Source organism: Onychostoma macrolepis, chromosome 10, assembly GCF_012432095.1.
Source record: "Onychostoma macrolepis isolate SWU-2019 chromosome 10, ASM1243209v1, whole genome shotgun sequence".
NCBI lineage: Eukaryota > Metazoa > Chordata > Actinopteri > Cypriniformes > Cyprinidae > Onychostoma > Onychostoma macrolepis.
The window spans coordinates 3,230,463-3,245,477 of NC_081164.1; the positions used below are offsets into that span (position 1 = coordinate 3,230,463).

General features: G+C 36.2%; 1 protein-coding gene across 1 annotated transcript in view; it reads left to right on the forward strand.

Moving 5' to 3' along the window:
• Positions 1-11,094, forward strand: part of plppr1 (phospholipid phosphatase related 1) — a 62,770-nt gene extending 51,676 nt beyond the window's left edge. Inside the window, exons 5-8 of the mRNA XM_058789943.1 lie at positions 3,783-4,033; positions 5,303-5,479; positions 8,560-8,691; positions 10,365-11,094. Coding sequence (XP_058645926.1) covers positions 3,783-4,033; positions 5,303-5,479; positions 8,560-8,691; positions 10,365-10,397 — 593 coding nt within the window. The 3' untranslated portion in view covers positions 10,398-11,094. The remainder of the gene's footprint in view (positions 1-3,782; positions 4,034-5,302; positions 5,480-8,559; positions 8,692-10,364) is intronic.
• Positions 11,095-15,015: the final 3,921 nt, after the last annotated feature.

Here is a 15,015-nt window from a genome sequence, read left to right on the forward strand (position 1 = left end):
TATAATACACCAACCAATCATGATCTGGTACAAGTTCAAATTTCATTGGACAATATGTGAAGTTGAGCAGTCATTTTCCATTCTTATTCATAAATCGGTTGAAAATTACATGGGACAGACAAGCTTATTTGTGGAGCGATCTGGATTTGCGGTTTCTCATTTTAGAAATCAAATTACATCGCTGAGAAAATGGATGCTAAATGACTACAAAAGCACGGCATAAAACCGTGCAGCGCCAAAAGTCGCAATAATAAGCAGTATTTAATACCCTTATATTTGTATATTGATACACCGCTTACTATTTGATGAAACTATCATAATTAATGAAGGCCAAGTGCCACCTACAGGCCCATTATGTGAAGTGTAGGCTGGCGAAATGGTGACATGGACTTTATTATATTACCATTTTTGATAATTATGCAGTATTATGAAAGTGTCTTATGCTCATCAAGCCTGCATTTATTTGATCAAAAATACAGAAAAAAACTGTAATATTGTGAAATATTATTACAATTTAAAAAGAATGTTTATCTATTTTAATATACTTAAAAATATAATTCATCTCTGTGATGCTGTGCAAGGTTTTATTCAAGGGCATGGTCATAAATACAGGCAGGGTCAAACAATGGCAAACAGGTATATCACAGGCAAGGCAAAGAGTCATCCAAAACGGGAATGGGTCAGTCGACAGCGAACAGTATCCAAAGGGGCTTGACAAGAGAGGTAAACAGAAAACGTAAGCAATAGTCCAGGCAGGGGAAAACACAATCCGAAACAGGCAAGGCAAGGCAAGACTAGGGGAGCTACGAAAGGCTCTGTAAGGTAGCTAAAGCTAGGACAGCAATAAATGCATACAATACTCGGCAGTGAGGAGGAGAAAGTCTCCCTTAAGTAAGGCGTGCAAATGGGAATCAGCTGTGTGTGATCAGTGCAATCAGCTGTGTGTGTGTCGTCAGTGCAATGGATGATGGAAACTGTATTCCGGGGGTGACATGCAACGGTTTGTGTAGTGTGAGAGTAAATATGATGGAAGGGTGACCTCTGGTGGCAATCAGACTGAAGGCCACGAACCGGATTCGTAACAGATGCAAAGCTGAATTTTCAGCATCATTACTCAGTGCATGATTCTTCAGAAATCATTCTAATATGCTGATTTATTATCAATATTGGAAACAGTTGTTGCTTATTTTTTTTATTTATTTTTTTTTTTTGGAACCTGTGATACTTTTTTGGGGTTCATTGATAAATAAATAAATTAAAAAGAACAGCATTTATTAAAAATAGAGAGGTTTTCTAACAATATCAATCTTTACTATCACTGTATCAATTTATCACATCTTTTCTGAATGAAAACTAATTTTTTCAAAAATAAAAATAAATAAAATACTGACCTCAAGCTTTTCAACGTATATTATTACAAAAGTTAAATTTAAATAAATGCTGTGTTTTTTTTGTTTTTTTTACTTTTTAGTAATCAAATAATCCTGAAAAATGTATCGCAGGTTTCCAGCATTGATAATAAATCAGAATTGCATAAAATGTATTTTAAAGAAAATTTAAAAATTTGATCAATTAAATGCAGGCTTGATGACCATAAGTGACTTCTTGCAAAAATATAAAATAGTAATGTATCCAAACTTTTGACCAATATTTTTTTTTACATTGCCCCTATATTACATTTGATCCCCTGCCCCTGAGGAACTATCTGCACTTCCCTGAGAAAGAGAGCAAAGCACATTTACATTATCAAAGAACATTTTCACTGACTAGTTCACTAGTTCAAGCACTCTCAAAAACTCCCATTAAAATCACTGAAGCTGTTTACACTATGAAATTAATATCTTACAGATTCGTACACACATTTGCACTTGTTTCTGACAAGAGAATTCACCAGAAAGAGGTATTCAGTCAGCGAGAGAGTGAAGAAAACACCGGCATTTTAGCGATGATGACTCATCTGAACACCTCTGATTGGTCATTGCATTCATAAGCTCAACAGAATAATAATAATAAGATCTTATTGTAAAGTGATACTTACTGGTCTTTATAATTATTTTGCATTTTAATCTGTGTAAAATTTTTTACTTTTACAATTTTTGTGTATTGTTTTAAGAAAAAAGTTGTTAAACACTTTTTTGCAACCAAATTTCAATACCGTGATAATACTGCATACCGTGATAAAAGCATTAGCAATTAATCGCAACATGAAAATTTGATACCGCCATATCCCTAATCTGGAGTTACTTGACATAAATACAGTAAATGCAAAGCAAAATGAGACATTTGTTACTATGGATTTTATGGGATGATTGGTGTAAATTTATTGAGCTTAAAAAATGATACAAGATCATGTTCTGCAATTAATGATAAACAAAACATTGGCCAGCGGTTTGCTTATTAAATCTTAAAAATGATTCATATTGTTGAATGGTAATAATTTAAAATGATCAATTTAACAAAGGTATTCACATTGATAAAAAAGATCAGTGCACATAAAAATGTGCTTAACTATATTTAGCTTAACTACATATTTGTACACAGAAGTGAGTTAAATCAGACAAAACTAAATCACCCTCATTTGTAAAATATGTATCAAAATAAAGAGTTTTATTATTATTATTAGTAGTAGTATTATTATTTCTGTTAGAGTGTGGGTTAAGGAGTGATTATAGAATTTACAACCAGCGGGATATACTGTACGTAAAACAATAGAAATAGCTAAGTACCTGTGGGTTGGCTTTGACACCTTGTCCAATGCAGATTATTTGTTAATGGCTTATTAATCAACTTAACCCATTACTACTACTGCAGAAAAAAAAAAAGTACTAAGCAAATATCGCTAATATCACTTTAGTGAGCTCTCAAAAGTAAAAATGCACCACAGATCCAATAAATCTTTGACTTTGTTAGGATGGTATGATTTACCTGGAGATATTAAAAGTGCAAGTTTTCAAGTAAAACTGCTGAGCTGTGGCTGCTTTATTGATTAGTAACAGACCGAACACACAACTCTACCTCCACAACACATCAATTTTAAATGTTTGCTACAGACATAATAGCAGAAACAATCAACACAACTTTCCAATAAAACTTTTCCTCGCAGTGTTTCTTTTATGCATTCATATTTACAGGATGTTGGTTTCAGTACACATGTCCATGCTGCCCACCCAAAGCCTGATGTAAAATAAAATGAGAAACATGGGGAGCGTTGCTTTGCTGGATGTGATGCATAATGTAGTGGAGACTCTGGTAATGGTGTCCTCTGAGGCTTGGGATTGCAGTGATATGGACCATCGGATTGCATTCTTAAGCAACTGTGGCCAGAGAGTACAGTATCTTTTGTCTTTCTCTCTCCAGTAGCTCAACTTTTTGCTCATCGATGCCCTTCGCACTTTCAGAGACAGCATGAATTGTAATCTACTTCACATACGCACAGTTTCACGGTGAAACAAGTCGGTTACCATTGTATTCCACAAAATCAGTTGGAAAACGCCCGTTTGAGAGAGTTGGCATAACTAGAGGACATCATAATTACATGCATAAGATACTAAGCTCAGTAGAGTAGTTTTGTTGGTGCCAAATGATGTATGCAAATGTAGCTTTTGCTCTAGTGGGCATTTGTAATTACTTCTGGTTGAAGATAAAAATAACATCGTTCCATCAAGACCGCATTGGTATTCATAGGCATCCTCCAAGCCCTTGTCTGATTTGCTTATATTTTCGAGACTTGATTGGGAACAACAAGATGAATAGTTTTCTGCTGTTGTTGTTTTTCACCGCAGGTGTCTTTGCGTTTGGCCTGTTCGCCACCGACATCTTTGTCAACGCCGGCCAGGTAGCGACTGGCAATTTGGCGCCGTATTTCCTGAGCGTCTGCAAGCCAAATTACACCGGGATGGATTGTCACTTCAACCACCAGTTCATCGCCAATGGAAACATCTGCACTGGGAACCAGGTGGTGGTGGAGAGAGCCAGGAGGTCCTTCCCATCCAAAGACGCGTCGCTCAGTGTCTACTCCGCCGTCTACGTTACTGTAAGACACTGCAGTGTGGGTTTGAAATTGTTTAGTTTTATTTGTCTGTTATGTGTTGAATTCCAACTTGATTTCAACTGGCTCATTCTTCATGGTTTGTTTACCTGGAAAAGAAATTTGCTTTACACAAAAGTTGTCCCAACCAGGTCCAAAGCAATTAGTCTTGAAATATAATTGCTCCAAATTCCAAATGTGTTCATGTTCAGTTTGGACAGACCCTGAAAAATGAGGATGCTTGAAAAATGGCCTGTTGTTTTAATTTAGTGTCATGTATTAATTCTCATACAGGGAAAATATAGTTACACTGCGTTTTAAACGGATATCCGTACAGTTTGTTTTTATGCAAAGTTGTTACCAATACTAATTTAATTTCACAATTGTGAATCCCAATTTAGATACCAAAACCAAACACTAATATGCTATGAAATATACATTTAAGAAATTAAATATTATTATCAATTTAAATAAATTAGTGTTTGATGTTTTTCAGGTATCTAACAGCAGTATTCAAGTAAACTTTTTGGGGAAAAAAGCAAAATAAAACAAACAAACAAACAAATAAATAAATGAATGAATAAATAAATAAAAACTTAAAATAAAAGTACAAACATGTTGATTTATATTACAAAACGTGTACACATGTATTTACCTGATATCACCAAATGTACATTGCTATACAAAGGCAATAAGTGTAACCACACATCTTGCCAAAATTTAAATAAATTTTCTCACTTTTGATTTTGAGTAGACATTTAATGTCAAGCTAGTGATGTTAGTTAGAGGTAATCCAGAAGGAAAAAAAAGAAAGAAAGTTAATTAACACTTTTATTCATCAAAGATGCATTAAATTGATCAAAAGTGACAATAAAGGCATTTCTTATGGTGTTATAAAATATTTATTATATTTTAAATAAATTCTGTTATTTTGTAACATTTTGTATTTTGTCTGTTAATTTAGTTGACATTTTTGCGTGAAATCTGGTTTCTTACACTGATTTTGAATAGATCTTCAGTGTGTTTTGATGTCAGGTTAGTGATGTTGAATGGCAGGGTTTGTAGAGTTTAGAGCAGCTCTTTTTCTCTCTCTTTCTTGGGAATAAGAGGTTATTTACTCTGATTCCATTCTCCATAATTGGCCATAATTTCCCTGAGGTGGAGCAAGCGGCGTGTATTTATTTAAGCTTGATTTCCTCACAGTCACCTGCTGCACAAAAAATCCACTGAATAAATCGGTTCCTGAGCTTGTGTGTGTGCTCTTGCCTGTTTCAGATGTACATCACAAGCACCATCAAGACGAAAAGCAGTCGTCTGGCCAAACCTGTACTTTGTCTAGGAATCCTGTGCGCTGCTTTCCTGACTGGATTGAACCGTGTATCAGAATACCGCAATCACTGCTCCGATGTCATCGCTGGATTCATATTAGGAAGCTCCATAGCTCTTTTTCTGGTGAGTTTAGTCAGCCACCAATTGTGCAAGTTCTCCCACTTAAAACGATGAGAGAGGCCTGTAATTTTCATCATAGGTATACCTCAACTATGAGAGACAAAATGAGAAAAAAAATTCCAGAAAATCACATTGTAGGATTTTTAAAGAATTTATTTGCAAATTATGGTGGAAAATAAGTATTTGGTCAATAACAAAATTTCATCTCAATACTTTGTTATATACCCTTTGTTGGCAATGACAGAGGTCAAACGTTTTCTGTAAGTCTTCACACACTGTTGCTGGTATTTTGGCCCATTCCTCCATGCAGATCTCCTCTAGAGCAGTAATGTTTTGGGGCTGTCGCTGGGCAACACGGACTTTCAACTCCCTCCAAAGATTTTCGATGGGGTTGAGATCTGGAGACTGGCTAGGCCACTCCAGGACCTTGAAATGCTTCTTACGAAGTCACTCCTTCGTTGTCCGGGCGGTGTGTTTGGGATCATTGTCATGCTGAAAGACCCAGCTACATTTCATCTTCAATGCCCTTGCTGATGGAAGGAGGTTTTTACTCAAAATCTCACGATACATGGCCCCATTCATTCTTTCGTTTACACGGATCAGTCGTCCTGGTCAAAAAACCCTCCAATGTGGCTGAATTAAAACAATTCTGCAAAGAAGAGTGGGCCAAAATTCCTCCACAGCGATGTGAAAGACTCATTGCCAGTTATCGCAAATGCTTGATTGCAGTTGTTGCTGCAAAGGGTGGCACAACCAGTTATTAGATTTAGGGGCTAATTACTTTTTCATGTAGGGCCAGGCAGGTTTGGACAGCTTTTTTACCTTAATAAATGAAATCATTATTCCAAAACTGCATTTTGTATTTATTCGGGTTATCTTTGTGTAATATTAAAATTTGTTTGATGATCTGAATCTTTTAAGTGTGACAAATATGTAAAAAAAAAAAAAACGGAAGGGGGCAAAAACCTTGATATCTCACAGAAGTGAGTACACCCCTCACATTTTTTGTAAATATTTTATTGTATCTTTTCATGTGACAACACTGAATAAATGACACTTTGCTACAATGTAAAGTGAGTGTACAGCTTGTATAACAGTGTAAATTTGCTGTCCCCTCAAAAGAACTCAACACACAGCCATTAATGTCTAAACCGCTGGCCACAAAAGTGAGTACACTCCTAAGTGAAAATGTCCAAATTGGGCCCAAAGTGTCAGTATTTTGTGTGGCTACCATTATTTTCCAGCACTGCCTTAATCCTCTTGGGCATGGAGTTCACCAGAGCTTCACAGGTTGCCACTGGAGTCCTCTTCCACTCCTCTATGATGACATCAAGGAGATGGTGGATGTTAGAGACCTTGCGCTCCTCCACCTTCCATTTGAGGATGCCCCACAGATGCTCAATAGGGTTTAGGTCTGGAGACAGGCTTGGCCAGTCCATCACCTTTACCCTCAGCTTCTTTAGCAAGACAGTGGTCGTCTTGGAGGTGTGTTTGGGGTCGTTATCATGTTGGAATACTGCCCTGGGGCCCAGTCACCGAAGGGAGGGGATCATGCTCTGCTTCAGTATGTCACAGTACATGTTGGCATTCATGGTTCCCTCAATGAACTGTAGCTTCCCAGTGCCGGCAGCACTCATGCAGCCCCAGGCCATGACACTCCCACCACCATGCTTGACTGTAGGCAAGAAACACTTGTCTTTGTACTCCTTACCTGGTTGCCGCCACACACGCTTGACACCATCTGAACCAAATAAGTTTATCTTGGTCTCATCAGACCACAGGACATGGTTCCAGTAATCCATGTACTTAGTCTGTTTGTCTTCAGCAAACTGTTTGCGGGCTTTCTTGTGCATCATCTTTAGAAGCGGCTTCCTTCTGGGACGACAGCCATGCAGACCAATTTGATGCATTGTGCGGCGTATGATCTGAGCACTGACAGGCTGACCCCCCCCCTTCAACCTCTGCAGCAATGCTGGCAGCACTCATATGTCTATTTCCCAAACACAACCTCTGGATATGACACTGAGCATGTGTACTCAACTTCTTTGGTCTACCATGGCGAGGCCTGTTCTGAGTGGAACCGGTCCTGTTAAACCGCTGTATGGTCTTAGCCACCATGCTGCAGCTCAGTTTCAGGGTCTTGGCAATCTTCTTATAGCCTACGCCATCTTTATTTAGAGCAACAATTATTTTTTTCAGATCCTCAGAGAGTTCTTTGTCATGAGGTGCCATGTTGAACTTCCAGTGACCAGTATGAGAGAGTGAGAGCGATAACACCAAATTGAACACACCTGAGACTTTGTAACACTAATGAGTCACATGACACCGGGGAGAGAGAATGGCTAATTGGGCCCAGTTTGGACATTTTCACTTAGGGGTGTACTCACTTTTGTGGCCAGCGGTTTAGACATTAATGGCAGTGTGTTGAGTTATTTTGAGGGGACAGCAAATTTACACTGTTATACAAGCTGTACACTCACTACTTTACATTGTAGCAAAGTGTAATTTCTTCAGTGTTGTCACATGAAAAGATATAATAAAATATTTACAAAAATGTGAGGGGTGTACTGTATATAAATGTGAGATACTGTATGTATATATATATATAGATAGATAGATAGATAGATAGATACTGTAGATGCTGAAAATGTAGCTTTACCGCCAAATAAATAAATACAATTTTAAAATATATTAAAGTACTATTATTTTCAATAGTAATACTATTGTGCTGTTTTTACTGTATTTCTGATCAAATTAATGCAGCATATGAGACTTGCTTCAAAAATATTGAAATCTTACCGACCCCAAACTTTTGAAAAAAAAAAAAAAAAAACAGCATACATTTTTAAACAAGGGTCAGTAAAATGTAATAATTCAGTAATAATTTAATTATTATTATCATTAAAAATTATTATTATTATTAAGAATAACTTAATAAATATTCTTTTTTTCATGATCAATAAAAAAATAAATATGCAAAAATTTAAATAATGTGAAGTATTGTGTATTAATGTAATACGTATTTTTGACTTAGTAGGTACTGTATCTATCGCAATCTTCAAAAGTTGCTTTTTTCATGGTAGGGAATCTGTGTAGTGAACAACTTCAAAGGGACTCACTCCACTCCTACCAAACAGAAGCAGGAGGATTACCGCGGCCTTCCCTTGATGACATTCCCCCGTGTGGAAAGCCCTCTCGAGACACTCAGCGCACAGGTAATGTCATCTTCTGCATCTCAGGAAATCATCTCTCTCTCGTCCTGCTCACAGTGATCGGTGTTTGTTTTGTTACATACAGTATATAGTAGTATGGATCTTGCTATTTTACTAGTTTGAATTTGACAACACTTATTAACTTGCATTAAGTATTTATTTATTTATTAAATTTATTTAAGCAATATCACACAAGCAAGAGTGTTGTTGCACTTAATGTCAGCACTGTTAGAATGAGGCCATACTGATATTCAGTACACCAGCACAAATGTGATGTTACAGTTCTATAATCATTTAATATAGAGTAACTTACATTTCAGGCACGAGGAATGTGGTTATTTTTATTTATTTATTTTTGGCTTGTCTAACGCATCACATACATCAATATTTTGCTGAGAAAAGCCAGCTTTTCCACTATCACTGGTTTTCGGTCCACAGCAATGCATTTTGCACTAGAGTTGCTTTGTCTGAGATAGAGTTGTTCACACATGATGAGTTCTTGTGTTTTGTTTGCACAGTTTTTGTCCCCTTTTTTAAACTTTTGGTCTGTATACATATGCAGACTGACATTTGTGGCCATTGCGTTAAGTCACAATGTTTTTTTCAGTGTCTTTCACCATGAGCACTGTGTGAAATTTAAACACAGTTCAGCTTCTCCAGAAAGCACTATACATTTTTTTTTTTTTTACTGAGATACTTTTATAATGTGTATTTTTATTTTCAATTTTCATTTTAATCTTAGGTATAATTTTAGTAATTTTGGTTATTTTTTTTATAATTGTGTTTTTTAAATTTTTTTATTTTAATTAATGGAAGTCTTTCTTTCTTTCTTTCTTTCTTTCTTTCTTTTAATTTTAGCCTTAGTTTTAGTAACTGTAATAAATGTGGTACCAAGAATATGATGTATAAATTGAGAGGGATCCGGTAGATTTAGGACCATCCTCAATTTAATTTACAATAAAATAATTAAATATGATTTTTTTTTTTTTTTTCTAATGTGTAATAATGAGGATTGTATTTACCTACAGTAGTATTACCAACATTACTTTCAGTGCATATTTGGCTGAAATTAGCCTTGCTTTTTTGTAAACCCACTTGAACTTTTAAGCCGTCCCTGCAGTAGTTCCTTTATTTGGCCCCGGAGTAAAAAAAACCCCAAAGGCTTTGATTTTGCAGTTTGCCATTTATTCTCTCCAAAACGCCCAAAACGATGCATTTTATCACCTAACACAGCAGGGAAATACAATGCTGCTTCTACAAATTCATTCCGACACTGTTTACAGCAGGGAAAATCTTGTGAGACGTCTCTATTGACAGCCAGCCAGTAAAATACCTCGAGCACCTGAGCAGCAGATGTGGGTCAGAGGAATTCTCCTTTGCTTCCGACACCAGATTAACACCCTAGTGGCTGACAAAACCATACTATGCAACTCAATGTTTTTGGGGAAACAAGGAAAATCAGGTGTTCTGTCACGATCTGGCCAAGTACGATAATCGAAACGGTTGATTCAACAGGAATTGGCACGTTGTGAAATTACACGTTCTGCTCCACGGCTCTCTGGTGTTTCTGTTAAATGCGCCTGATGGGTAATAAGCATTTACGCAACGAGTCAAATGCTTATTACCGTCTGGAACGGTGCAGCACGACTCTGAATGCAATTTTGCTTGTCTTTCAGAACCATTCAGCGTCCATGACTGAAGTCACATGACTAAGGGGGCAGCACCGGGTTACGTTCGCTTCACCTCAACACTTCTAGGCACAAAAAGTTTTTTTTGTACTGTGGCATACTGTAAAAAAAAGAACAAGTAAAAGAAAAGAAAAAAGACAGTATTATGTTGTAACTAGTTGTACCTAGAAGCAGCTGTTTTGTACATTTTGTATAAGAGAGTGCTGTAGCTTTCCCTCATAATGTCGACACTGCTCAATTCATGTCCAGATTTCTGCCTTCTTTGTCATGTTTTACATCACAAAAAGTAAATATATACAGTCTATATATAATGTAATTCAAATATCGATGTTGTTATGTGGTATTTGTACAAAGAATGATTTTATTTAGATTTTTTTTCCTGTACATTTTTGGACAAAGATCATTTTGTATTCTTTTTGTTATCTGTATAAAGCATTTTGATCAACTTTGCCTGCTGATTTTCCAGGAATGTTTTGGTATACCTATTTTTTTGGTGTAAGATTTAAAGAAAACGTGTTGAATTGTTACACGTCGTTGTATCGGCTCCTCGGGCATCTTTGAATGGCCATGTACTCAGCATGAAATACACAACACTGTTTGGATAACCTGTTATTCTCGACTTGTGTTTTGTTTTTTCTTTAAAGTTTGCATTTCATTTGAAATGCTAAATATATTTTCCTGAGTAGTCTGTCAAATAAATAGTCTGTAGCTGAGTCCAATAACTTGAGTGAGTTTCATTTTTTTAATCTCATGACAAGAATGTTTTTACAGTACTCTTATTAGTACCACTTTGGTTAAAAACATGCTTTTGCCGCCAGGTGGTGTTTGACATGTACCAGCAGGAGCTAACCAGACAAACCTTGACGCTTTTGAATAGATGAGTGTTTATCCAGATGCACATTTTGGAAAGGGAACAGATTTGATGAACTCAAAGTTCAGCAGCTACAGTCATTTAAGAGTCAAAAAAGCATATACAAGCAACACAAAATTACTACCAGTGGCTCCTGACCATATGCTGAGGTCTTATGAAGTGAAACAATCTGTCATTGCAAGAAAATTAGCATTATTTACAATGTTATTACCTGTAATCCAGAACCTCAGGCAAACAATCCAGAGTGAAGTCCGGTTAACGAACAAATCATTCTTCTGAACCAGTTCACCAAATTGGACTGAAGCGTCTGAAACAGTTCAAGGCTCAAACAGCACAGATCTACAAGTTTTTCAATCAAAACTTACTTTCAGGCATGCCTGACAGTCACTCTGACTTGAAATGAGTCAAAATACAGCATATATGATCCCGTGATGCTGGCTTTGCTCATTCAACGCTCCAGTCACTGAATTGAGGAACTCAGAACAAAGAAAGATGAGCTGCTGATATGAAGGTTTTTATGGTTTCTAATTGTTTATGTAAAAAGTTGAGCTGATGAAGACTAGTTTATTCTCTTTATATGCTTTAGACAGACATGTAAAACATCCAAGTTTCACATCATTATTGAGTGCTTTAATAATATAATTGTGTACGTTACATCATTGCATGATTGCATAAACAAACTAGTGAACTGAACCAGTTCATTGAAATGAACTTGGAAAAGAGAGAAAAAAAAAAAAAACTTTTCCATGTTTGCTTGAGGCTCTGGATTACAGGTAATGTTGTAATTAATGTTCAGTTTCTTGCACATAGCAATCGTTTAGCTTCATAAAATCTTAATATATTGTCAGGAGCCACGGGTATTAATTTTGTGTTCCTTGATATGCTCTTTTTTTTCTCACTGGCTGGCAGCTGCTCACTTGCTTTTTATGAATCACCAAGAACCAGAGTTTCAGTTAAAAATCTTCTTTACTGTTCTACTCAAAAAAAAAAAAAGAAAAAAAAAAAAAAAGAAAAGTCAACTACATCTTCAATGGCCTGAGGGTGAGAAAAATGCAGTGTCCTGGGTGTCATGCAAGGTTCGCTGTTGAGCCCTCTGGAGATGTTGTGGGTTTATCAACAAAACATCCAGGAAAACGGGTGCCCACCTAATGACCTCAGTCATATTGGTAGCCTCTAATATCCTCCCTTCCCTTTATTACCCCTCTCCCCAGTCTACATCTCATCAAAGCTGATTAATTAGGGATTGTAAAAGATTATACCTATTCCTATTTGCTTAAATGGGATGATACGCTTACTCTGTTTGGAGTGAAATATTAATTTCACGCTTTACTACTGCACCGTATCAGTTTTGTTCTACCTATTTGTTTTTAAAAAATAGTATGTGAAACCGTACACTGAAAAAAATCAGTGTAGGATTTACTTGGAAACACTAAATAATTCTACCTGGTCTCATGGCATTTATGTACCTGGGTGCACTTTTTAGCGTGACATGAAATACGTACCAATAAGTACATATCACTGCAGTTTCCAAAATAAATGAACACTTTCACACAAATTTACAGAGTTGCGATTAATAAAGCGTAATTTTTGCACAATTACTTGAAGAATATCATGCTATGACTACAAAACAATATTAATATGATGGGAGATTTGAAAACTGATGCTTTTGAATGTTAGCATCGCACACATCCAGCTTCATATCTATGGGTTTTCATAAGATAAGTTTGTTCGGTAGCTCACGGAGTACAGAGAAGGACTTAGGAGACGAGAAGCACCGGTTTGAATCCCGTGTAACTACGGTTCGACAAAGCAGTTAAAATCTGCATAAAAGGAAGTTCAAATGGCACAGTTGCATCAGCTAATACATTTTTATATCAGTTTTGCATTTGTTAACACTATCGGGTAGGTTTAGGGCTGGATTTGGTGTAGGGCATATTTCCAACACGATAGAGCATTAACCTTTAGCGACAGTCCCCGGATATTTGAATTCTGAACCGCAGCAATACGTATCTGAAGCAACGTAATAAAAAAACAGCAATACGTACCAATATCTACGTAATAAAAATGTGCCAGTGTTCACATATTGAACCTGTGTTTTAGCGCCATTAGCGACATTTCTATTTGAAACTGCGGCGAAACATGCAGCAAGGTACGTAAAACGGTGTCGCACAAAAAGTGCGCAGAGGTACGTATTTTTATGAGACCAGGTTGCAATAATTATTAGTAAATTTCACAAATAATTACAAAGAAACGGCAAGTAACACATTTAATTAAATATGAGATGTTGAAGTAGAAGACCGAAAAAATGTTTTCTTGTAAAACGTTACTCCAATAATCATTGTTTTATATACAACTTTGAAAAATTATTTTTATAGTATGTCCATTATCGGTGCTAATCTCACAACAACATCAAGACCCACCTCCATAATAAACTGATAAAGAAAGTAAGATGGATGTCTGATAAAATAAAGTAAATATTGCTTCATATGCTGCTGTTGTTTTGACTTGTTGATAACAATAGTTTTAAAATGACGTTACAAAGGTTTAGCTGACTCGCTCTGAGAGAGCAGGTGTGACTGGTCCACTGCTAATGGCATCACTCACAGAATAACTGAAAATAGTAATGAGAAACGAAATGACATTCTTCTTCAGTTTCACAAAATAAACAAATAAAGAGGATTCACTTAAAATTAGTATTACTTGTTTAACACATGAATTGCTCAGAATCCATGTCCATCATAAACACAAATAAAAGTTTACAATATAACTTTTATTGCAATCCATTTATCTGTTCAATACTTTAAGAAGCTTCATAGCACCTCAGAGAGATCCCAGGGCACGTAATGTCAAAAATTTGATTTATTACCTCTCATAAAGATAAGACCCCCCACCCCTCCCTCCCACCCAAACTGGACACCTGTTTGTCCGTGCCCCCACCCATCTAAATGAGCATCTGTTTTTACTGTCCAGTGATCCTAAGGTATTTATGAATGTTTTGGGAACTGTGTTTTTGTGTGGGCCATTGAAGACTATTATGTGTTTAAACTTTAAATTGTGAAACTGTGTTAAACGGGACAAAGGGAAGTTTTTATTAGAGTTTTTCACGCACACATATCAACAAAAAATATGTGTAAAATGAGCAACGACTTGCTAGTGTTGTTGTAACGAACTCTAACTAGTTTAAAAACGTTTTAAGTTAAATAAAAAGAAGTAGAAGTAGAAGTGTTTGTTTATTTAAAACAAACAAAGCATCGGACACCTTAGTTAAAACAATAGTATAACATTACAAAGTTAAATAATGTTGACTTATCTTACTCGTCTTCTAAAACAAAAAAAAAGCATCAGAAGCGAACGTTAAGGTACTTTACAACGTTCTATCATTACAGATTAAAAGGTAGCTTTTCTCACAAGTTACAGCAAATAGATCTGACTTATCTTACCCGTATTCTAAAACAAAAAAACAAAACAAAAAAAAAATCTGAAGCGAACGTTAAGTAAAAAGTCAAAATCTTGTTACAAAAATTAAACAAAAGAAAAAGAGCAGCCCATCCGTCAGATAACCGCACACTAGCGCGTCAAAACTCAGAATGCGTTTACGCCAGTGAATCCAGACCACGCCTTCCGCCACCCCCTAACAGTAGGTGTACTGACGGCTTCAGTTGTAACATTGTGTTTAAAAAAGGAGTGTTGAGGATAGCCTATCTTCACCTACACGCAAAATACAGACGAGGTTTTGCGAATTGGAAAAAACAGAAAATTGTTCTACAA